At 42.3% G+C, this 26,482-nt stretch overlaps 1 protein-coding gene across 1 annotated transcript in view; it reads left to right on the top strand.

The window, feature by feature from the left end:
- Positions 1–11,340, top strand: part of UGT3A2 (UDP glycosyltransferase family 3 member A2) — a 21,676-nt gene extending 10,336 nt beyond the window's left edge. Inside the window, 6 exon segments of the mRNA XM_007111467.2 lie at positions 3,776–3,890; positions 6,568–7,009; positions 7,011–7,104; positions 9,171–9,401; positions 10,886–10,993; positions 10,996–11,340. Coding sequence (XP_007111529.2) covers positions 3,776–3,890; positions 6,568–7,009; positions 7,011–7,104; positions 9,171–9,401; positions 10,886–10,993; positions 10,996–11,141 — 1,136 coding nt within the window. The 3' untranslated portion in view covers positions 11,142–11,340.
- The last annotated feature ends 15,142 nt before the right edge of the window (positions 11,341–26,482 follow it).

Raw genomic sequence — 26,482 nt, 5'->3', positions numbered from 1 at the left:
GAGGCCTCTCCCGTTGCGGAGCACAGGCTCCGAACGCGCAGGCCCAGCGGCCACGGCTCACGGGCCCAGCCGCTCCGCGGCACGTGGGATCCTCCCGGACCGGGGCGCGAACCCGGTTCCCCTGCATCGGCAGGCGGACGCGCAACCACTGCGCCACCAGGGAAGCCCTAAGTTAAATTAATTTAAATTAAAATTTTAGATTAAAAAATAGGTTTGGCATGAACTTTGAGAAACTACTGAACTTACCTTCTACCCCTTTAACAAATATATGTACCTCAAAGTCTATAAACAGTTCAGGGAGTTTTTAGATCCATTCAGTCTTATTCTTAGGTTCCAGGTTTAAGTGTCTAGGGTTTCTTTCAATATTCCCTAATCATGGGCATTCCTGAGGCTTTGAAACAGCATATTCATTCTTTACTTCATCAGAAGAGCTAGGCTAGGTGTCTGCAAATCAGGAAAATCCATGATTAGGTTATTATTTCTGACCTGATGCTCATTTCAGTATATGGAATATTTGAACCATTTATTAACTATTAATTCGAACACCCCCATCTCGCTTATTTATTAACTTTAGTGAAGAAATAACATCAGTGGCACTGAAGAAGCAAAGATCTCTAATAATCATACTTGTGGATTCATAAGCTCCAATCATTATGTGGAATCACAGTTGGGTTATTGATAGAGGCTAAAAGAATATTGAGGACATGATAGAGAAAGCCTAGATTGCCTTGAACACAATGTTAGTGGAAATGCAGACATTAAAACTCTGCAGATGAGGACTGCCTCCAAGGGCAATGGCTGCCCTTGCCCTGTTCAGATGCAGGGCTGTGTCTGAGCCGCTTCGTTCCCCCGAAGTGCACGCTCTCCTCGGCAATAGCAGCCTTCACTCTAGTGGGGACTGCACTGGAGCAGGAGCCTAGTGCGGGCCTGGGTGTGCACTGGGCTGGTCCCAGGAAACCGGCCAGATCGCCAAGAGTTTCAGTCTGCTTCCTCTGCTTTGTTCCTGGGAGTAAGCAAGCATGTATACACACTCTTCGTAAGTGAAGTCTTGGTTTCTTACAGCCCTCTGGTAAGTCCCACTGGTTTTCAAACCAGCTAAGGGGATTCATCTTCCCCGTGTGGGACCCCAGGGCATGATAACTTTTACGGAGAGCAAAGAAGAACTCTGAGGATGAAGCAGTAAGCCCAGAGGTTAGAGCTTCGATCTCACAGGGCTGAGTTTCAAATCACAGAGGATTGTTTCCAGTCCTTAATAAGAAATTTTGACATCCAAATGGGCCAACAATATTAGTTGACCTATTTGGATGTCAGAATTTCTTATGACCAGTGACTGGTGTTTTCCTTCCACTTTGTTCCATTTAGATTAATCAAATCAGTAACCAGTGTCTTATACCTGCCCCACTATTGTTTCTTGGAAGCAGAAAACTTGTTTCCTGATTTCATAGGTCCACAGATGGAGAGAAATTTTGCCTCTGGATTGATCATACCCAGACTCTCACCCATACTTATTAAATTATTTGGATGTTATAATTTGGGACATTTGAGCTAATGATATTTAGATGAGATTTTGAACTATGAGTTGGTAGTGTAATGGTTTGAGACCTTTTGGGATGTTGAGATGAGGTGAATGCATTTTGCATGTGGGATGTACATGAGTGTTTGAGGTGCAGAGAGCAGAACATAATAATAGGCAGATAATGCCCCCCCCACAAAGATATCCATGTTCTAATTCTTGGAACCAGTGAATGTTCTACCTTACAAGGCAAAGGGACTTTGCAGATGTGATTAATATAAGGATTTTGAGATGGGGAGATTATCCTGGATTATCCAGGTGGAGTCAGTGTAATTACAAGAGTTCTTCTAAATGAAAGAAGATAACAGGAGAGTAACAGAAGGAATGTGATGGTGAAAGGAAAAGTCAGAGTGATGTGATTGCCAATTGGAAGGAGGCTATGAGCCAAGGAATGCAGGCAGACACTAAAAGCTGGAAGAGGCAAGAAAACGATTGTCCCCTTGAGCCTCCAGAAGGAATGCAGGCCTGCCCACATCTTGCTTTTACTCACATAAGACCCATTTTGGACTTCTGATATCCAGAACTGTAAGATAATAAGCTTGTTTTTTTTTGCCACTAAGTTTACAATAAATCTTTGCAGCAACAGTAGGAAACCCATGCAGCCATCATAGGTGGTCAGGTCACTCCAGGAGGCAGGAGAGCAGGTTGCTAAAGGCAGTTTTGAGGGGCACTAATTACAGTACCTATTGTATTGTGATTTGGACAGATTCTAGATGTTTTGTTATTTGGGACCATATCCAAAGTGGGCTGATTTTCAAGCAATGAGCATACATGGACTTAAGTAAAACATATAAATGAGAAATATGTTGTCTCCACAATGCAAAAAGAACGAAAAGATGTTGGACCTGTTGAAATATTATGGTGTCAATAGTTGTTTCTTGACAATGTCAGTGATAGAAAAACCTTAGACTGACCAAATCTTTCCCAGGAATTTCACTTAGGTACTGGATCTTGAACTTTGTGTAGGGACAATGGCACATCCCTTCATGTGAACGACTTTGAGAATGTTTCTGTCTTGAATGAGTGTGTGAAATGAATCTCCTTGGGGGAGGATGTCCTTAATGTAATTAATACCTATGCTCCTGGGGAAAGTTGGATGTGGTTAATATTTTGCCAACAAAGATTGTGGCCAATGGTAGAGCTGTTGAAATGTCCCATTGGCAACCAGTTAGAGGTATACTGTGCCTCTTCCAAGGTGAAGGCAAACTGCAGTTGAGAGCCTGGTAAAATAGGTACTGAACAGAACATATTACCAAATCTATGACTGCCAAGTATTTTCTAGTAGATCCTTGGATAGAGTCAGTCATTTCACTGAGGTTGGATATGGGAGCTGTGATGTGTGGGACCATGCAATAATCTGTTCCCAGTCCCTATGCACAATTTGGTTGGATGTCATGACTGATGTAGGCACAAATGCATTAAGAAGAGTATGGAAGGTTTATTACTCAAATAATAAGGACTTTTTGAAAGAACAGGACAGGTTCCCAAGCCCCCGAAAAATGGCTATCGAGAGTAGGGAGGGATGACTAGCTTGAATTTTTATTGTGGGCAGGGGTTTGGGATGTGGTGAGGGTTCCGCCTCATGGGCCTGACTTGCATGGTTTGAAACTCCCACTTAGGGCCACGGGAGGGAGCATGCAGACTTTCTTACCAGTTTGCCCAGGTAATGCACAGAAGAGGGAATGGGACATAGGGCTTGAAGCCTGCTAGCAGTCAAACATCAGCATCAAACATCAAACTCATGGGTAATCGAGGAGAAGCCAAGTTGGTACGTAGAGGTGCAGAAGACTACTATTTTAATTAAGCCATTCAGTACTTTCTACTGAATCACAAACTATTTGGATATATCACTTTAAATAATGAAGTTGAATTTTTCTAAAACAGAAAGAGCAGAGGCTCTGGAATCAACCTTGACAAATTATCTTAAACTAATTAACTTTATTTTCTCAGCAATAAAATGCGACAAATAGCTATACATTCAATTAAAGCTTTAAATGGAAGTTTCCATAATTTAAACTAAAAAGCATTCCTGAATCATTGTAAAGGTCTCAAGAAATACTTTCAGTATACAAGATTGAATAAGAAAGCAACCAAATGGAACAAAAATAATTCAAAAGACACAATCGAATGTTGGTATCATGATTCTAATGTTAACCCATGTTGTGTGACACATTTAACATTTAACCCATTGGTGTTTCTTAGGTTTTAAAGAGGAGGAGAAATCATACAAAGTTATTAACTGGTTTCTACCTGAAGACTATAACAAAGAATTTAAGAAGTCTTTTCATTTCTTTATGGAAGAAACTTTTGAGGGCAGGTAATTTTTTAAACTATTTGAACTGAAGAGTCACAATTTCGGTAATATAAGTGAATGGGTGGATGCTTGGACTGAGGATGTGATAAAGGGATGGTTGGATGGATGGAGAGGGGGAGGGGTAGACGGATGAATGATGATGATAGTTTGGTAAACAAGTATTTCACACCAAATCCTCCAATCCAGCCATTGGAGGCTTTCCCTTGCTCTGTCCTTTCTCTCTTCTACTATAAGCATGAAGGTATTCCTGTAGCAACTGGGAGGTAGTTTCTTCTGGGACTTCCTTGCAACGCTTCACTTACAATCTTTGTCTATAATCTCCCCAACACAGAAGCATAGGTACCTCAACCTCTCACTGTTGGTAGGGAAATCAAAGACACCTTTCCATTTGTTTTTTTCCTTTCTCGTCACATGTATTTATTAATGGAGAAGACTATTAAACAATGCTTTTGTAGAAGTTGAGCTTCTGGCCATGTAAAGTCCTTTTAAAATGCAATCAACCTCGTGCAAAATAAGACATGAAGCTGACTCCTTTTGCTTCATCTGGAATGGAAAGGAACACATAACTCCTTACTCATAGACATAGAAGTGAAAAGACAGAAATCCATGCCTATCTGGATTAATTACAGAGGACTAGTCCCCTCTTTTCTTCCTGAAAATCTTTTTACTAATAAAGGTACTGCTTAAATCTGACTATTTCCATAAAACCTCCTTTCCTCACTCAAACTGGAAGACCATAGTCCCTCTGGGATAGGTCTGACCTAACCTACTCATCTGATACTTAGTCTGTATCGTCTTGTGACGTTAGTTATACATTTTAAGTATATGCTTTGTCTATTCTCCCCTAATTTCATATTTTTGAGGACAGATATAGGTAACCATGCATTCTTGATATTTTTCTATTTGTTAGCTTAACTTTAACTATGATTAACAAATTCTATTCTAGGAATTTTTACAACATTACTGAAGTTATCCAAAAGTTTTAGTAACCACTCCTTTGTTACGTGAAAGCTTTAAAACACAGTAGGGGATGATTTGAGCCAATCACTTTCATTGCATGACTTGAAGTTAACCCTGAAGATCAGGCAGAGATATGTATATTGCTAATGACTTCTCAGCCTCTGTACAATCTCTACCTGGGGCACAATGGTGCAATGGTGGACAATTATAACTATGCCAGGGTACCAATTCTCTTGGTCCTCCATGCAGCCAGGAGGCCTCTGATGTCTTGAGCCCTTGCACTTATTACCTCTAGTATCTTAGAGTGCAGATGGATATCCTATTTCCCTATATGTTGTACAAACAGGAAACAGGGTCATAATCTATATAGGCAGTGATGGGAAAGCGTTGCCAGAAGATAGGTTCCTGGAATAATCCCATAGGCAATGTCTTAATTACATGTCAGAAAGCTTTGCCATTATCTTCTCTGTATACCTTAGCCTGCATTGAAGTGGAAAGGCTAATCATATGTTTCAGAACCAGGTTTTTTTTTTCCTTTGTTTAACCTCTGGGCATAGAAAGGTAGAATTCCCATTTCTAGCTGAGATTTTGTTCTAATACGATCAAATAATCCCTTGGGTGAGGAAATCTGTCATATGTGAATACACAGTAATTTTTAAAAAATAGCCTATATTGTCAGTATTTATGGGATTGTGTCATCAAGTGACTTCCACTGTTTTGCTAAATAAACAAGAAAACCACTCATAAAAGTTCAGTATGTAAGTGAAGTTTAAGGAAAGTGTCGCAGAATTTATCAAGTAGAAAGAGATCTATGAGGTCTGCTATGGTCAAGGAAGCCTCCCAGAGCAGAAACCCCAATGATGGCAATTCATTTTCATTTAACATAATTCATCTGTGCCCATGGATTTCAGGAATTGAGAGTTCAAAGATATATTTTCTAAGAACTGGCATAGAGAGTGTTGGGGATTTGGAGCCGTGAGGAAAGGGAGAGGGGAGGAAGGGAACACTCTGAAGAGCAGAACATCTGCCCAGAGTGACTAAGGTACATATTTATGGATTGTGGTAGAATAGGATGGCTGCTGTTGGGTGTGGTCTTACCTACCTGGAATATTTTCTTTGTTTCCCAATATTCTTTTTTTTTAATTGATGTATAGTTGATTTACAGTGTTTCAGGTGTTCAGCAAAGTGATTCAGTTCAGTTATACATATATATGTGTATATATATATATGTATTCTTTTTCAGATTCTTTTCCATTATAGGTTATTACAAGATATTGAATATAGTTTCCTGTGCTATACAGTAGATCTCTGTTATCTATTTTATATATAGTAACATGTATCTGTTAATCCCAAATTTCCAATTTATCCCTTTCCCTGCTTTCCCCTTTGGTAACCATAAGTTTGTTTTCTATGTCTGTGAGTCTATTTCTGTTTTGTAAATAAGTTCATCTGTATCATTTTTTAAGATTCCACATATAAGTGATATCATATGATATTTGTCTTTGTCCGACTTACTTCACTTAGTATGATACTCTCAAGGTCCATCCATGTTGCTGCAAATGACATTATTTCATTCTTTTTTATGGTGGAGTAATAGTCCATTGTATATGTATAACACATCTTCTTTATCCATTCATCTGTCAGTGGACCAAGATTCTTTTATGTATTGTGATATTAACACTTCCAATGAATATTAATCATTTATTTATTTTTCTTACAGAAGCACATTTGAACACATTTTAGCTATTTTGGAGCAACTAGGGCTTCAGTGCAGTCATTTGCTAAGGAGAAATGATACTATGAATTCTTTAAAGAATGAGAACTTTGACCTGGTGATAGTGGAAATTTTTAACTACTGTCCTTTCTTGGTTGCTGAGAAGCTTGGGAAGCCATTTGTGTCCATTCTCCCTTCCTCATTTGGCAGTGTGGACTTTGGACCACCAAGCCCCCTGTCTTATGTGCCAGTATTCTATTCCTTGTTAACTGACCACATGGACTAATGGGGCTGAGTAAAGAATTTCCTGATGTTCTTTGATTTCTCCGTGAAGCAGTGGCAGATCCACTCTATGTATGACAACACCATCAAGGAGCATTTCCCGGAAGGCTCTAGGCCAGTTTTGTCTCATCTTTTAAAGAAAGCAGAGCTGTGGTTTGTTAACTCCTGACTTTGCCTTTGAGTTTGCTCTGCCCCCGCTTCCTAACACGGTGTATGTTGGAGGCTTAATGGCCAAACCTGTTAAATCAGTACCACAAGTAAGTAAAACCTGAGGATATGGATTTCATGCAGAGAAGTCAGTGCAGAGCTGGTGGCTGCCTCTGCCACTGGGATCCTGGGAGTGCATAACATAAGGCAAATGAGGCACCAGGGCATCCTTTTAAAGGAAGGATGCCCTGTCATGCAAGTACAGACTTAGGACTTATACAACCCTGAGATTGACCTCCTTAAATACTATACCAGGGTCTTCTCTTGCCTCACCTTAGTCCTGGCCCTGGTTAGATAAGCCTTTTAGTAAGTTGAAGTTTACATTTTCATTTTGTGTGATCACATGTATAGTAAGCACGTAATAAGCATCTGTCACATGCAGGAATTGTTAAGGGGATGAGTTACAATGAAACATGCAACACTGTGAGACAGGGTGTGACCAAGGGGGCGAGATGTGGGACTGACAGTGAGAACGCAGGTTTTATCTCCAGCATCCCCAGACCGTAGAGCCCTGGTCCCTAACTTCGCCTAGGCTTCCCTATTTGATTGATGTGGGGTGAAGCCTGGGCACTGTGAGTTGTAAAAGCTGTGCAATCAGTTTGAAGACATAGACTCAGAACCACTGCTGCGGAAGTTTTCAAAATTGAGTGGAGCTAAGATGAATTGGTTGCCTCTTATCTATCAGCACAGGCTTGCAATTTTATCTTCTATGATCTCTTGCCACATAGAGGGAAGTATGATGACCTTCATTTTTATAAATGAGGGGACAGGGCTCAGGTGGTGTAAGTGGCTGTCCCACTATCATTTATTGCAGAGCCAGAGAGCCCTGATTTGGCCTGGGCCTTCCAGGCACCAAAGTGTCTACCCTTCCTCTACCGACCTTGCATTGAGTGAGCAGGAAGAGTTGGGGAATGATCCTCGGGCTACATGGGCTCTGAGTTGGTGGAAGGATTCTTTAGGAATGGAGCTGGATGGAGAGAACATGGGGCCCAAATTGTGAAGATGAAGTGAGATGTCTCTGGTTTCCCTGGGTGACTCCAGCTGGACTAGAGAGTGGAAGATGCAGTTGCACAAAGATAGCCAGGCCAGGTTGCAGGAAGCTTCACCTGACAGGAGGGTGAGTCAACCCTGGCCACAGGCCTGGGGGAGGGAATTGTAAAGCAAGAGCCTAATGGGAGTAAGGATTGTAATGGCTGTGAGACAACAGGGACTTTTTCAAAAGATTTTCTCCTCGGCATTTTCCAATTTTTATATAATGGTTTTATGTTGCTTTTTAATTATAACAGAATGACAAAGCTGTTGTCAAAGTGGTCCTCTGAGATGGTAAATCAGACAGTGTTATGCTAGTTGGAATCAACCCAATAGGGCAAAGGTCTAGGTGCTGGGGGGTGGGGCAGCCATGGAAGTCCAAAGAGGGTCAGGATTCGAAGAAATATTTGGAAGAACTGACAAAACGTGTTAAAACAAAGATTACAACATTAGGTCAGAAGCGTTCTTCAGTACTGCCTGGGGGACTTAAAAAGATAAGCTGCTTAGGGATTGGGCATTGCAGATTTTTAAAAAATCTTTCCATGTGAATATAATGTGAAGTCAAGTGGGTGAATCATTGAGGTAGGAGATGAACTGCAAAGATCAGTGACTAAGAACAACATGGGATATCGGAGTAAAGCGTGCTACATGGCGTATCGGGTGTGGGTGGCCAGTCACCTCCCCATTCCGCTTCCACTTCTCCTTATGCCAGAGGCCTTCTCCCAGCTTCTCCGGTCTAGGCTCCAGATGTCTCACCTCCCTCTGCTGGACCCTGACTTCCTACGGTGTTCTTCCTTACACTACCACTTCTGGTCTGGCTTTGGAAAACACCCAAATGGCCATGTCTGCATGGACCTAAAATGAGTAGGGTGTCTATGATCACCTGGATGGTAGGGTGAATGTTTCAAAAATGAAAGATGTTCCCAGCAGCACAGAGGGCATGACCACAACTGAGAGTGCTGAGCTGTCTCAGGACAGCAAGCTCTAGGAATGACAGGAGAGTGTGTTTAGTAAATGGCTGACTTCATTTCATGGCTGTCTAGGCTTTCATGAGCATTGTTCTCCTCTTTCTTTTCTCACCTCTCGCCAAGAATATGAGAATTTCATCACCAAGTTTGGAGACTCTGGTTTTGTCCTTGTGGTTCTGGGCTCCGTGGTGAGCATAATTCAGTCCCAGGAGATTCTCAAGGAGATGAAAGCTGCCTTTGCTCGTCTCCCTCTAGGGGTGATATGGAAGTGTAAGCCTTCTCATTGGCCCAGAGACATCAAATTGGTAGCAAATGTGAAAATTGTGGACTGGCTTCCTCAGAATGACCTCCTGGGTAAGGACTGCCCAGGACTGCTTCTTTCTTCTCATTTACATGTCTTTAGGATCATTAGGCCTCTGATCTCTAGTTGGATAATTTCATCAGCACAAGATAAGTCTTTAGAGGGCAGGAATGGAGCAGCCAGCTGGAGCTCTTGGAGAATCAGGCGATACTTCCAATGAGATCAGGTGCCAAAACAGCTATTTGCCCTTCAGTCTTTTCTATCCCAGGCCTGATGTCTGCAGCCATCAAAGTCACAGTGACCTACTGCTTTTGGTCTTAAACAAGGTCACCACAAAATAATCCTAAACAATCTGTGAGCTCTGAGAACACATACCAGGGGGCATATTGCCACTGTATTCAGTGGCTTTATGTGCACATGTTCACCCATGTTCCCTTACACACTCACATACACACAGACACACACACATATCTTCCTTAGCTACTAAGGTGTGAGCAACTCATACATTCACAACACTGATGCCAATGTACCTGAGTGCCAAGCTGAGCAACCTCCTGGCCAGTTATTTGGCACACTGAGTCTCTGATACCAGAGAATTTTCTCACCCACAACAGGTTATCTCTGTGCCTAGTGCTGCTTCTTAGAGACCCCTCACTGCCATAGCCACTGACTGGATCAGAGGCTCATAACCAAGATTATGACAAAATAACCTGTAGAATTTTAAAAACATTCCTGTTTCCACGTCTGCAAATGTATCTCTTTAAGTCTTGGACATGGGATATGATTCTCATTTCAAAGAAGAAACAAGGAGGTTCTCATGCACATCCCAGTTGGCCAGCACAGGCTGAGATGAACTCTTCATTATCAACAATCACCTTAGTTAGCTCTAAATAAGCAAAGGCTAGCAAATACTGACGTGCAGAGTCCAGTCTTTGCTTTCAAGTGGCTTCTCATATATTTCTTCTCATATATTTAAAGAGAACAACACATACAGTGTAAGTTTTATGAGTGCTACATGAGTTGTGATGTCAATGAATGTGTCAGGAATTCAGAGAAGAGGGATATTATTTGGTGGATGAGAAAAGTTTGCTCAAGGAAAGGAAGAGACAGAGAGAGACAGATATAGACATAGGGAAACACAAAGAGAAAACAGATGAGAGAAGCAAAGAGACATGAGGGGATAGAGAGAAGGAATGGAATGATGGAATGGATAGATGGAATGATGGATGGATGGATGGATGGATGGATGGATGGATGGATGGATGGATGGATGGATGGATGGAGATATCTGCCTTGCTTAGCACTATTCTCTGCAGAATTCCCTAGGTTCTGGCTGAGTCTTCCCTGGGTTCTGGCTGAGTCAAGGAGTCTCTATACAAAGGCAAGGCTTGGAATCCTTGGGTGTGTAGCAAGCAAAGTCATCTTCACAATGGCTCCAACACACTTTAAGTCCCATTGGTATTTTCTTCTGCCTTTTCTGCTTTCCTTGTTCTGAAACTTTTCATCCTGAAATGTTCTGCTTTGTTATTTGCAACAGGGCACCCTCACGTCCACCTTTTTGTCACCCATGGTGGGATAAATAGTGTCATGGAGGCCATCCAACATGGCGTGTCCATGGTGGAGATTCCCCTCTTTGGAGACCAGCCTAAAACCTGCTCTGAGTAGAAGCCAAAAATTTTGGTGTCTCCATCCAGTTAAAGCAGATCAAAGCTGAGACACTGGCTCTGAACATGAAGCAAGTCATAGAGGACAAGAGGTGTGCAGCTCTCTGGGCTTGTGGTTGCTTACACTGAATGAAGATGTAAACCACAACAGGCACCGTGTGGGTCTTTTTTGCAACAAAACTGAAATTTCCAGGACGTGAAATAATATGTGTGTGACGCTAACAGCTGACTTATTTCCTATGAGAGGAAGACTAGAGCAGTTTAGGTTAGATGCCGAGAATGATTTTATACCTTCTAGCTGTGAGGAACCCGAACTGCTGACACAAGGTGTCTTTGAGAGGTCTTCTACTTTGGAGGTGCTTATAGTAGAATTCCAACTGAGGCAGGAGGTTGCCTTTCTGTTCCCAATATCCCACACTGCTCCCCACCTCAGCCGTTTTGCCTGTGCTGCTCCCTAGAAAACACATTCCCTTCTCTTCACAGGGTTGGCTCCTTCATGACATCGAGGCCTCATCCAATGCCACCTGCTCAGAGAGACCGTCTTTCTCTGATAGTCCCAAAGCCTTCTCTCCTATCCACCCCAATTATAGCACATTATTTTTTTCTTAGCATGTCACAGGATCTGTAATTGCCCATTTCTTTATGTTTTAATTTATTGGCTTTCCCCCACACTAGAAAGTAGAGAGTAAGCTCACCCAGGACAACAGCGCATGTCTCGTGTTTTCTGCTATGTTCCCAGGGTTCAGCACAGGGCTTGCCACAAAGTAAGTTTGAATGGATTCCTGTTAAGTGAGTAAATACAAAGGGGCTCGTTGATCTCTTAAGAAATTTTCCAAGCAACACAGTAATCTCATGTGAAGAGGAAAAATGTATTTTCTTTCTTAAAATGAAGAAGGACTAAAAAAGTTAGAGCTTCAAGGGCACAAACCCGAATCATATCTCAAGACTTAGCATTACTGCACAACGTCATGGCACATAGGAGACCTGCAAGTAGTTCTTGTTAGGTGACTGAATAATAACCGCATTGCATGTGAATCCTAGCCCCAGAAAAGTTGTTAAGCTCTGGGGGTCAAATAACCTAGAAACGTTGTGCATATTTGGTATCTCATGTGTTTAAAATATTCATTTTCTGATGAATGGCTTCGTAACTTTCACTGGATTTTCAAAGACCTAAACCCCAAATGTTCATGATCCACTGGCCCTGTGAAGGAGTCATCTGGGCTGGGATAATCCACAGACATGGGACATCAGGGCTGGCTACATAATTCATGTGCCCTTATGTGAAATGTGGAGACCCTTGTCATAAAGTTTAAGGATTTCAAGAAGGTGACAGCAGAGAATTAAATCAAGCACAGGCCCATTTAAGGGTGGGACCCTGTGCAAATATGCAGGCTCATAGCCCATGAAGCCAGTGCTGGTCAACATGATGCTTTGAAGGAGCAGGAAAATGCAGATGTCTTCCTGGGCTGCAGTCCCCAGAGTCACATTTGTTATCTAGCCCAGACACCAGCACAAAGTAGATGCTCAATAAATATAATGGTTTCCTGTAGTATATCTTAAGCCTCCTTGGGGTAGAGATTAGTCCTTACAGACTCAGTCACCTTTTTTACACTTTAGCACTTCCAGCACCAAGCATGGATCTTTGCATGCAAATATCAGTTTGAACTTTTTAAAGGGACCCAACTAGACCATAGCAAGGCCAGGCCAACAACTTTTCCTTGAAAGGGAACCTTTTGTGCATAATTTGGAAAGTGTGTGTGTGTGTGTGTGTGTGTGTGTGTGTGTGTGTGTGTGTGTGAGATGCAAGGTCTCTAAGTCTTCTGAGACCACTTGAGTAACACCTCCCTCTGTCTCTGCCAATAGGCAGAAATCTGCCATGGTGGACACCAGCATCATGAAGCGCTCCCACCCCCTGACCCCCAGCCAGCAGCTGGTGGGCTGGATCGACCACATCTTGCAGACAGGGGGTGCGGCTTACCTCAAGCCCCACACCTTCCAGCAGCCCTGTCATTAGCAGTACCTGCTGGACCTCTTCTCGTTCCTGCTGGCGGTCACCCTGGGCACCAGGTGGCTGTGTGGGCAGCTGCTGGGCCTGGTGGCCAGGTGCTGTGTGGGTTCAGGAAGCTAAAGAAGGCCGGAGGGCAAGTGCAGCCTTGGAAGTTGGTGTGTTTGGGCAGAGTCAGCATTTCTTGGCATCTCCCACCAGTTTTGTCAACCCTCATTCTCCACATCCTATCCACTTGCTATTTTGCTACAAATTCCTGCTCACTGGCTTCTTCCCACTGTTGACTTAAAAAAAATATATGCACAACATGACAGTTGCGAGTTAAGTTTTATCTGGGGCAAAATGAGGACGGTATCCTGGGAGACAGCATTTCAGATAACTCTGAGAAACTGCTCCGAGGCGGCGAGGGGAGGGGCCAGGATATTTAGGAGTTTTTCAACAAAGAACAGGTAATTGGGAACACCAAAAGATTGTTGTTAAATAAAGAAAACCGGATATCTCAAGTTAAGGAATTTAGCACTTTTCTATGTATGGGAAGATGCAAGAGACTGGGCTCACCGAAATCATTCCTTTGATAATGCACCTCAGCTGCCTGGGGCCTGTATTTTTACATCCTGAGTTTCCTCAGGGCTCACCAGCTCACCTTGGAGGGCTGCAGTCATTGGTGACTGTGACATCCTTTGTTTATTGATATGGCAGGAAATATTCCATTTATAAATACTCCATTCCATTTATAAATAGTCCATTTATCACCATGATTAGAATACTTTACTGAGCCCTTGTGGCCTTCTTTATTTTCGGTCAGCAAAGGCTGTTCTGTGATTCCGTCCATGGATACTTTGGACCAGTGACCCTCAGATCTGAAGCTTTGAAGCCACCTTCCTTATCACGCCCTTCTTCACGGCACTGAGCCTGAACCATTCCAGCCTCCGTGCCCAGCGTCTTCTCAGCCTCCTTCCCTCACTCCACTCCATCACTTATCATGGAATAACCCCTAAGGCAGGCGCTTTGCTGATTCTTTTGTTTTCTATTTGCTTCTCCTGCAAACTCTTGTCAAAGCTCAGGAAGCCTGTCCTGGGCATGCGCATTCAGTGCCAGACACACCCTTGCCTGTGTCCGTGGTCTCTGCCTTGGTTTCTGCTGAGCACTCCTTTGCAGATGGGGTGTGGAGACTGCTGATTGGTCATGGGCTGAAATGTCCCTGGTCTCCACTTTTCATAGCTGTGAGCTGTCTTCTCAATATTCCTATATAAAAAAATGAAGTCATGAGAAAGAAGATAATTTCTTCTTTAGACTAAGAAGAGCCTCTCCATAGCTGAGCCTTTCTGTACTTGACATACTGTTGGGAATTGCATTCACTTGATAGTAACAGAAACCAGAAGAAAGTGACTGGAACAGCTTAGGGTTTTCTTTTCTTTCTTCTTTTTCTCATGTAAAAGAAATGTGTATTGGAATTCCCTGGTGGTCCAGTGGTTAGGACTCTGCGCTTTCACTGCTGAGGTCGCGGGTTCAATCCCTGGTCAGGGAACTAAGATCCCACAAGCCATGCAGCATGGCCAAAAAAAAAAAAATGTGTAGGTAAGCAGGCCGTCCAGGGCTGATTTGGCAGCTACATGATGTAATCAATAGTCCGGATTTCTTGTGTGGTTGATCTGCCTTCCTTAGTGGGTGGCTTCATCCTCAAGGTCACCCTGATTTTCCAGGTGGTCATTTTAGATCCAGTCAGCACATTGGAATTTCAGGCAAGAAAAGGGAAACTTAAGGAAAGGGCATAAAGCAGGTTCATACCAGCTGAGTTAGCTTCTTTAAAGAGGTTTCCCGGACACCGCAGCTACCCAAAGACTTCCAGTGAAATCTCATAGACAGACCTGAGTCACGTGACCATTCCTAGATGCATAAAATGTCTAAGAAGTGTCCTCCAGCCCCGACTTCCCTGCTGGGTACATTACTTCTCCAAGTAACTGGGGTGTGGGGGGGTGGCGAAGAGGTGTTAGAAAGAAAAAAAGGACAGTGGATAATAGGAGGAAAGTAGAGCCTTGGTCACATGTGGAAGGCAGCAGGGAGGGGCTGGATTGAATGTTACGTTTCACCTGTCACCTGGTGACTCAGTGACCTCAGGGGCAGTCTTATACCCACTGTAACTGCCTGTGGGTGGAAAGCAGACCTTTCTGAGTAGTGAACATTCAAAATAAGAACAGAAATCTTTTACCAATGTGACATGTGTTATGCTTTCCAAGTTCTTTCATCTCCTTTCTACCATTTAACGGGATACATGTGTCTAATCCATCCAACCAGAAAAAAGCAGGTACCACCGGGGCAACCACAGAGAGAGAGGAGAGCCATTGTGCAAATTAAGACAACAGCAATAAAACTTGTCCCCATGATGGATGCCTCCTCCCGCCAGAGCACAGGGCTTGGAGAGTGGATGGGCTGATGTTAGCCCCACTGGCCCCTCTTGTGAGCACCTCTTTGCCATGAATAATCTGCCCTACCACAGGGTGGTCCTGGCTGGTGTATCCCTCTCACCCAGGGTGATTCCATGCACATGCATGCAGAAGGCACTTGGATCCGCTAAGGAATTCTCTTGGGAAATTTTGTGGGTTTTCTTTCTTTTTTTTCTTTTTTTTTGCCCCTAAGATCCAGGAGGCTCCTTTCTCCATTCTGGGCTTTAAATGAGTTAATTATTTACTTTTTATTTTTTATAAGTTCTTAAATGAAATGTTCCAAATTTAGAGACACACATCTGTCAGAGTGGATTTTAAACAAATTTCATCTTAAAGTAACAGTAAGTAATAATCAGATAACACTTGCACTGGTGATTCAGTCCCTCGGGTTTTATTTTTTTCCTGATTTAAAAATCCAAGATGGTACATATGAACTGGTTTGCAGGGCAGAAATAGAGAACAAACATATGGACACCAAGGTGGGAAAGTGGCGGGAGCGGGGGTGGTGGTGTGGTGAATTGGGAGATTGGGATTGACATGTATACACTAATATGTATAAAATAGATTACCAATAAGAACCTGCTGTATAAAAAATAAATAAAATTAAATTAAAACAAAAAAATCCAAGATGAATTTTGAGAGATCTTTTTGTGTTAGAACATGTACAAAGAAAGGAAGGTTCCACAAACAAGGGCTGTGGACACCTCCTGGTGGCGGGACCACTTCCCTTGACTGTAGATGAGACCCTTGAGAGCAATGGCACCTGGTGACAACTCTTCCTTTCTCATTTGTGTTACTGAGAGCTGAGCTGCGTCTGTCCTCTAACTGATTTTACAAATGAGTCAGCCTACAAAACATAGCAGAAAAGTGTGCCAGAGCTAAAGACCAAATAATAGTTCATTTCATTTCATTCCTTCCCCTTTTTAAAATTTATCTCATGGAATTTTATTGAGCTAAGGCTTGCCATTCCATCTTCCTTTAGTGACCATTTATGAGCTTCATATCATCTCAGATGAGAGTTACTGTTACTAGAAAGTCAATTTCAAGCAGTAGCAGAAAGCCTCAGTAGAGCAGCTTAAGCCAGTAGCCTCAGTAGAGCAGCTTAAGCCAGTAGCCTCAGTAGAGCAGCTTAAGCCAGTAGCCTCAGTAGAGCAGCTTAAGCCAGTAGCCTCAGTAGAGCAGCTTAAGCCAGTAGCCTCAGTAGAGCAGCTTAAGCCAGTAGCCTCAGTAGAGCAGCTTAAGCCAGTAGCCTCAGTAGAGCAGCTTAAGCCAGTAGCCTTCAAACTGGGCTACCTTCACCATAATGTGTACATGAAGATTTCCCAAGGGCTACATGACACAGAGTTTGGAAGTGGTAAATTTCCACCTTTGTTTACTCTAGTTTCCTACAACTGGTCTGCCTGACAAGGTGTTGTGTTTGGTTGGCAGATCCTCTGTCTTGCCACACTTTTCACAATTTCCTGACTCTTATTTTACAGAAGAAATGGACACATTTCACCCACCCCCATTCTCCACATGGTACATTGCCCCAGGGTGGAAAAGTAGGGGTACCAAATGAACAATTCAAAATCTCATGACTGAGCCAGGAAGTCTTTATAATTCAGATGATTTGTAATTCTTTGTTTTTAACAAAATCCAAAGGTGGAATTGTGATTTTTCAGCTGACAGACCTTTAAAAGTAACTTTTGATGGTAGACTGCTGTAAGAATAGCATATTCATGTGGCATATTATTCTGAAGGTGTTCAAAGAATGAAGGTACATCATTTTCAAGGTGGTTCATAACAAAACTCTTAGTGGTCCTGCTACTTATTTATGTGAATAGTTTTTCAGTGTTTATGTAACTAAGATATTGATACAAAACTGTCTCGCTTCAGAAATAGATGATGTTTATCTACAGATATATAAATTAATTTTAAAAGAATTGAAAAAACAGCCCCTCAGCTCATTGTGAGATATGTCTCCAATAAAATTTTATAGTTTGTGTTGACTTAATTTCTAGTCTCATAGAATTGTGGTTGAAAAAGATGCTTGATATGATTTCAGTCTTCTTAAATTTACTGAGACTTGTTTTGTGGCCTAGCATGTGATCTATCCTGAAGAATGTTCTATGTGCACTTGAAGAGAATATGTATTCTGCTGCTTTGGGATAGAATGTTCTATATACATTTATTAAGCCCATCTGGACTAATGTGTAATTTAAGGCCAGTTTACCTTGTTGATTTTCTGTCTGGATTATCTGTCCATTGGTGTAAATAGGGTGTTAAAATCCCCTACTATTACTGTGTTACTGTCAATTTCTCCTTTTATGTTGGTTAATATTCGTTTTATGTATTTAGGTGCTTTTATGTTGGGTCCATATATATTTATAATTGTTGTATCTTCTTGGATTGATCCCCTTATCATTATGTAATGTCCTTCTTTGTCTCCTGTTACAGTCTTTGTTTTAAAGTCTATTTTGTCTAATATAAGTGTTGCTACTCCAGCTTTCTTTTTATTGTATGGAATACCTTTTCCCATCCCCTCAGTTTCAGTGTGTGTGTATCTTTAGATCTAAAGTTAGTATCTTGTAGATATAAGACATATATATATCCATTTAGCCACTCTGTGCCTTTTGATTGGAGCACTTAGTCCATTTAATTTTAATGTAGTTATTAATAGATATGTATTTATTACCATTTTGTTAATTGTTTTGAAGCTGTTTTTGTAGTTCCTTTTTGTTCCTTTCTTCTTTGTTTGCTCTCTTCCCTTGTAATTTGATGGTTATCTTTAGTGTTATATTTGGATTCCTTTCTCTCTCTTTATTTTTTTTTTTTTTGTGTGTGTATCTATTATATATTTTTCATTTGTGGTTACCATCAGGTTTATATATAGCAATCTGCATATATGGGGTACTGGGGTCGGTGCAGTCTTGCTGCTGGGTGGGCTTGGTCCTGACATAGTCAGCTGAAGGACTGCAGTGGTTCTGGGGCTGTTGTTGGCCAACTGGTAGGTGGGGCTGAAGCCCAGGGGGTCCTGGAACTAGTGCCAGCCCACTGGTAGGCAGAGCTGAATCCTGGGGTCTCTGGCTGTGGGGTCTTGGAGGTCTCAGAGTTGGTATGTTAGCTTGCTGGTGGATGGGGCTGGAATCCATGGGGTTCTGGGGTTGACGTCTGCCCACTAGTAGATGAGGCTTGTTCCAGAGCTCATGCTGGCCCAGTTGTGGGTGGAGCCAGGTCCCAGAGTTCCTGACTGCAGGGCCCTTGGGATCCTGGAGTTGGTGTCAACCCACGAGTGGGTGGGGCCGGTTCCCATCGGCTGGCTGCAGGGTCCAGGGAGTCCTGGGGCTAGTGCTCGTGCACTGATGGGCGGATCCAGGTCTCCTGGGTCCTCTGGTGGGTAGGGCTGGGTCCCAGAGTGCCTGTAGGCTCAGAGGGTCTTATGACAGCCTGCCTGCTGGTGGGAAGGTCTATGTTCCCACAGGCTAGCTTCTTGGCCTGAGGCATCCCAGTACTCCTGACCGACTGGTGAGCAGGGCTGGGTCCTGGAGCTAATAAACTAGAAGGAGGATTCCAAACTGGTGCTTATCAGCACCAGTGTCCTTGTTGTAGAATGAGTTCCCCAAAATGACTTGCTGCCAGTACCTGTGTCCTCAGGCTGAGCTCCAGTTGCCTCCTGCATCTCTGGGAGGCTCTCTAAGATCAGCAGATGGGTCTGACTTAGGATCCTTTCAAATTACTGCTTCTGCCCTGGGTCCTGAAGTGTGTGAGATTTTATGTGCGCACCTTTTAAGAGTGGAGTCTCTATTTCCCACAGCCTTCTGGCTCTCCCAAAAGTAGGCCCTGCTGGTCTTTAAAGTCAAACATTCTGGGGGCTCATCTTCTCAGTGCAGAACCCTGAGCTGGGGAAGCTTGATGTGGGGCTCAGACCCCTTGCTCCTTGGGGAGAATGTCTGCAGTTGCAATGATCCTCCTGTTTATGGGTTGTCCACCCGGGCATATGGGTCTTGACCATATTGTGTCTCCACCACTCCTATCTGTCTTGCTGTGGTTCCTTCTTTATATATTTAGTTGTAGAAGAACTTTCTGCTAGTCTTCCTGTCTTTCTCATCAATAGTTGTTCTGTAAATATTTGTAATTTTGGTGTACCTGTGGGAAAAGGTGAGCTCAGGGTCTTCCTACTCTGCCATCTGGCCACTCCCCTTTTAATTTATCTTTTAATAATGAAAAAAAAGGACAGTGGATAATAGGAGGAAAGTAGAGCCTTGGTCACATGTGGAAGGCAGCAGGGAGGGGCTGGATTGAATGTTACGTTTCACCTGTCACCTGGTGACTCAGTGACCTCAGGGGCAGTCTTATACCCACTGTAACTGCCTGTGGGTGGAAAGCAGACCTTTCTGAGTAGTGAACATTCAAAATAAGAACAGAAATCTTTTACCAATGTGACATGTGTTATGCTTTCCAAGTTCTTTCATCTCCTTTCTACCATTTAACGGGATACATGTGTCTAATCCATCCAACCAGAAAAAAGCAGGTACCACCGGGGCAACCACAGAGAGAGAGGAGAGCCATTGTGCAAATTAAGACAACAGCAATAAAACTTGTCCCCATGATGGATGCCTCCTCCCGCCAGAGCACAGGGCTTGGAGAGTGGATGGGCTGATGTTAGCCCCACTGGCCCCTCTTGTGAGCACCTCTTTGCCATGAATAATCTGCCCTACCACAGGGTGGTCCTGGCTGGTGTATCCCTCTCACCCAGGGTGATTCCATGCACATGCATGCAGAAGGCACTTGGATCCGCTAAGGAATTCTCTTGGGAAATTTTGTGGGTTTTCTTTCTTTTTTTTCTTTTTTTTTGCCCCTAAGATCCAGGAGGCTCCTTTCTCCGTTCTGGGCTTTAAATGAGTTAATTATTTACTTTTTATTTTTTATAAGTTCTTAAATGAAATGTTCCAAATTTAGAGACACACATCTGTCAGAGTGGATTTTAAACAAATTTCATCTTAAAGTAACAGTAAGTAATAATCAGATAACACTTGCACTGGTGATTCAGTCCCTCGGGTTTTATTTTTTTCCTGATTTAAAAATCCAAGATGGTACATATGAACTGGTTTGCAGGGCAGAAATAGAGAACAAACATATGGACACCAAGGTGGGAAAGTGGCGGGAGCAGGGGTGGTGGTGTGGTGAATTGGGAGATTGGGATTGACATGTATACACTAATATGTATAAAATAGATTACCAATAAGAACCTGCTGTATAAAAAATAAATAAAATTAAATTAAAACAAAAAAATCCAAGATGAATTTTGAGAGATCTTTTTGTGTTAGAACATGTACAAAGAAAGGAAGGTTCCACAAACAAGGGCTGTGGACACCTCCTGGTGGCGGGACCACTTCCCTTGACTGTAGATGAGACCCTTGAGAGCAATGGCACCTGGTGACAACTCTTCCTTTCTCATTTGTGTTACTGAGAGCTGAGCTGCGTCTGTCCTCTAACTGATTTTACAAATGAGTCAGCCTACAAAACATAGCAGAAAAGTGTGCCAGAGCTAAAGACCAAATAATAGTTCATTTCATTTCATTCCTTCCCCTTTTTAAAATTTATCTCATGGAATTTTATTGAGCTAAGGCTTGCCATTCCATCTTCCTTTAGTGACCATTTATGAGCTTCATATCATCTCAGATGAGAGTTACTGTTACTAGAAAGTCAATTTCAAGCAGTAGCAGAAAGCCTCAGTAGAGCAGCTTAAGCCAGTAGCCTCAGTAGAGCAGCTTAAGCCAGTAGCCTTCAAACTGGGCTACCTTCACCATAATGTGTACATGAAGATTTCCCAAGGGCTACATGACACAGAGTTTGGAAGTGGTAAATTTCCACCTTTGTTTACTCTAGTTTCCTACAACTGGTCTGCCTGACAAGGTGTTGTGTTTGGTTGGCAGATCCTCTGTCTTGCCACACTTTTCACAATTTCCTGACTCTTATTTTACAGAAGAAATGGACACATTTCACCCACCCCCATTCTCCACATGGTACATTGCCCCAGGGTGGAAAAGTAGGGGTACCAAATGAACAATTCAAAATCTCATGACTGAGCCAGGAAGTCTTTATAATTCAGATGATTTGTAATTCTTTGTTTTTAACAAAATCCAAAGGTGGAATTGTGATTTTTCAGCTGACAGACCTTTAAAAGTAACTTTTGATGGTAGACTGCTGTAAGAATAGCATATTCATGTGGCATATTATTCTGAAGGTGTTCAAAGAATGAAGGTACATCATTTTCAAGGTGGTTCATAACAAAACTCTTAGTGGTCCTGCTACTTATTTATGTGAATAGTTTTTCAGTGTTTATGTAACTAAGATATTGATACAAAACTGTCTCGCTTCAGAAATAGATGATGTTTATCTACAGATATATAAATTAATTTAAAAAGAATTGAAAAAACAGCCCCTCAGCTCATTGTGAGATATGTCTCCAATAAAATTTTATAGTTTGTGTTGACTTAATTTCTAGTCTCATAGAATTGTGGTTGAAAAAGATGCTTGATATGATTTCAGTCTTCTTAAATTTACTGAGACTTGTTTTGTGGCCTAGCATGTGATCTATCCTGAAGAATGTTCTATGTGCACTTGAAGAGAATATGTATTCTGCTGCTTTGGGATAGAATGTTCTATATACATTTATTAAGCCCATCTGAACTAATGTGTAATTTAAGGCCAGTTTACCTTGTTGATTTTCTGTCTGGATTATCTGTCCATTGGTGTAAATAGGGTGTTAAAATCCCCTACTATTACTGTGTTACTGTCAATTTCTCCTTTTATGTTGGTTAATATTCGTTTTATGTATTTAGGTGCTTTTATGTTGGGTCCATATATATTTATAATTGTTGTATCTTCTTGGATTGATCCCCTTATCATTATGTAATGTCCTTCTTTGTCTCCTGTTACAGTCTTTGTTTTAAAGTCTATTTTGTCTAATATAAGTGTTGCTACTCCAGCTTTCTTTTTATTGTATGGAATACCTTTTCCCATCCCCTCAGTTTCAGTGTGTGTGTATCTTTAGATCTAAAGTTAGTATCTTGTAGATATAAGACATATATATATCCATTTAGCCACTCTGTGCCTTTTGATTGGAGCACTTAGTCCATTTAATTTTAATGTAGTTATTAATAGATATGTATTTATTACCATTTTGTTAATTGTTTTGAAGCTGTTTTTGTAGTTCCTTTTTGTTCCTTTCTTCTTTGTTTGCTCTCTTCCCTTGTAATTTGATGGTTATCTTTAGTGTTATATTTGGATTCCTTTCTCTCTCTTTATTTTTTTTTTTTGTGTGTGTGTATCTATTATATATTTTTCATTTGTGGTTACCATCAGGTTTATATATAGCAATCTGCATATATGGGGTACTGGGGTCGGTGCAGTCTTGCTGGTGGGTGGGCTTGGTCCTGACATAGTCAGCTGAAGGACTGCAGTGGTTCTGGGGCTGTTGTTGGCCAACTGGTAGGTGGGGCTGAAGCCCAGGGGGTCCTGGAACTAGTGCCAGCCCACTGGTAGGCAGAGCTGAATCCTGGGGTCTCTGGCTGTGGGGTCTTGGAGGTCTCAGAGTTGGTATGTTAGCTTGCTGGTGGATGGGGCTGGAATCCATGGGGTTCTGGGGTTGACGTCTGCCCACTAGTAGATGAGGCTTGTTCCAGAGCTCATGCTGGCCCAGTTGTGGGTGGAGCCAGGTCCCAGAGTTCCTGACTGCAGGGCCCTTGGGATCCTGGAGTTGGTGTCAACCCACGAGTGGGTGGGGCCGGTTCCCATCGGCTGGCTGCAGGGTCCAGGGAGTCCTGGGGCTAGTGCTCGTGCACTGATGGGCGGATCCAGGTCTCCTGGGTCCTCTGGTGGGTAGGGCTGGGTCCCAGAGTGCCTGTAGGCTCAGAGGGTCTTATGACAGCCTGCCTGCTGGTGGGAAGGTCTATGTTCCCACAGGCTAGCTTCTTAGCCTGAGGCATCCCAGTACTCCTGACCGACTGGTGAGCAGGGCTGGGTCCTGGAGCTAATAAACTAGAAGGAGGATTCCAAACTGGTGCTTATCAGCACCAGTGTCCTTGTTGTAGAATGAGTTCCCCAAAATGACTTGCTGCCAGTACCTGTGTCCTCAGGCTGAGCTCCAGTTGCCTCCTGCATCTCTGGGAGGCTCTCTAAGATCAGCAGATGGGTCTGACTTAGGATCCTTTCAAATTACTGCTTCTGCCCTGGGTCCTGAAGTGTGTGAGATTTTATGTGCGCACCTTTTAAGAGTGGAGTCTCTATTTCCCACAGCCTTCTGGCTCTCCCAAAAGTAGGCCCTGCTGGTCTTTAAAGTCAAACATTCTGGGGGCTCATCTTCTCAGTGCAGAACCCTGAGCTGGGGAAGCTTGATGTGGGGCTCAGACCCCTTGCTCCTTGGGGAGAATGTCTGCAGTTGCAATGATCCTCCTGTTTATGGGTTGTCCACCCGGGCATATGGGTCTTGACCATATTGTGTCTCCACCACTCCTATCTGTCTTGCTGTGGTTCCTTCTTTATATATTTAGTTGTAGAAGAACTTTCTGCTAGTCTTCCTGTCTTTCTCATCAATAGTTGTTCTGTAAATATTTGTAATTTTGGTGTACCTGTGGGAAAAGGTGAGCTCAGGGTCTTCCTACTCTGCCATCTGGCCACTCCCCTTTTAATTTATCTTTTAATAATGAGGGTGAAATAAAACCACTGCCAGAGGCAAAAAGAGAGAATTCTTACCAGCTGATTCTTGATAAAGGAAATACTATAGGATATACTTTAGGAAGAAGTGATTCCATAAGAAATGTCAGAGATGTAAGAAAAAAAGAAAAAAAAGAACAGAGAGAAAGTATATGAGCAAATCTAAGCAAGCATTGATAGACATAACATTTAAATATTAAGAATTTTATCATTAAATTATTAAATTATGTATAATTCATATAATATACTTGAAGTAAAAAATATTGTTTTCTGAGGTTAAAAATACAGACTCAAAATGTGTAACAAAAATAGCATGTAAGTCAGGAGGGGGTAAATAGAACTTCTAGGGTTCTTGTCTTGCCCAGAAGTAGTAAAGATATGGATTAATTTTTGACCTTGACAGGTTGTAAAGGCATGCTGTGAATCTGGGATAACTTATTTGAAGAAAAGAGATAAGATGGAAATCATTAGAGGGAGAAAATGGAGTGATAAAAAATATTCCAGGCTCTAAAGGAAGACAAAACAGAGAGGAAAGAAAGAATAAGAGGGAGAAATAGAAACATGGTAGATGTAAACCTATATACTCCAGTTCAAATACAAAGATTGACAGACTTGATTAACAACATCAAGCTTATTGCCATTTCAAGAGGCACATCTAAAACATGAGGATACAGGAGGGTTGATTATAAAAGGATAGAAAAAGACAGGTCATGTAACACTAATGGAAAATAAGACCTGAATAATTAGGAATAATATCAGAGAAACAGACTTGAGGTGAAAAGCTTTACCAGAGACAAAATTGTACTTTTGTAATGAAGGTTAGTTATTTCACTGGGAATGTGTGGTACCTGAAACTCTAACTGTAAATGTATATGTATCTAATGATGTGACCTCCAAAACTGAAAGAACAAGAAAAATTAGAATCATAGTGGGAGATTTTTAAAAAGTTTTTAATGACAAATTTCTAATATTTGTAAAAGCAGAACTTCCCCATGCCCAACACTTAGCTTCAATGATTATAAAATCCTGGCAAATTTTCTTTCTTTTATATTCCCACCCACTTTCAACTTTGCCTCTGTCCCCTGCCCCAAATTATTCTGAAGCAAATCCAAAACATCATAATACTTCATCTGTGTCCCAGAATGTATCTGAAGAGCCAAGGTATCTCTTTTTAAATAACCATAATAACATTGTGATGCTTCTCCAAATGAATAGTAACTATTTAATATCGTCAAATATTGTGCTCCTATTTCTCTGATATTCATAAATGTTTAGGGTTCGTTTGAATCATGTCATCTAAAATTTTAATACTCCTGATATCTGACCCTCACATCTCCTCCCTTGTGTGATTTTCTTAGCAGCACTTGCCATTAACATACTATATATTTTATTTATTACTGTATTTAGCATTTGTCTGCCTAGCAAAAGACTACCTGAAATAAAATTGGTTAGCAATATAATTGTAGAATACTAAAAAGATTGGAGTTAGACAAAAAAAAATTATTTTGCTGATACATTATGAGAGGTACCAGATAACATTTGGGCTGGAGACTTGTAATGCCTACAAAGGTCCACTTCTCTCTCTCTTTCATCACAATGGCCATGGTTGTGTAAAGGATGCATCATCAGGCACTGCCACCCCCTGACCCCTGCCCAGCACCTGGGTGCCATCCTCCAGGCAGGGGGTGCAGCACACCTCAAGCCCCACACCTTCCAGTAGCCATGGTATGAGCAGTACCTGCTGGACATCTTCTCGTTCCTGCTAGTGGTCACCCTGGGCACCTCGTGGCTCTGTGGGCAGTTGCTGGGCCTGGTGGCTGGGTGGCTGTGTGGGACCAGGAAGCTGAAGAAGCCCTGAGGCCAAGTGGAGCCTTGGAGAGGGTGTGCTGGGGAGCCACTGGTTCTTTGAAGGCTTCCCGCAGCACTGTACACCGCTGGCATCCTCCCCTTCACTTTCTCTTGATAGGACACACCTTTCTCCTATTTTCTGCCTCTTTAGAAATCTTTATGAAGAACTCTTGGGTTTCTTTTTAAAAATATTGTGGTAAAATATACACCACATAAAATTACCATTTAAGGGAGGGGATGAGGAGACAAGGGAGGAGCGGTGAAGAAACAATAGTATAGCCTTGGGGGCAGGGTCCTGATTCCCCCTCAAGAGATATACAGTAAGTCCCCTACATACGAACCTTCAAGTTGCAAACTTTCAAAGATGTGGACGCGTGTGCCATCAACATCAGGTGTGAGTGACATTGCAGCTTGCCCTCCGTCTCCTATTGCTAACGATCCTTCAGCTCTACCATCTCCCCCCTCCTCTCCCTCCT

This window comes from Physeter macrocephalus, chromosome 8 (genome assembly GCF_002837175.3).
Source record: "Physeter macrocephalus isolate SW-GA chromosome 8, ASM283717v5, whole genome shotgun sequence".
Lineage (NCBI taxonomy): Eukaryota > Metazoa > Chordata > Mammalia > Artiodactyla > Physeteridae > Physeter > Physeter macrocephalus.
This window is presented reverse-complemented; position numbering and strand designations above follow the sequence as displayed.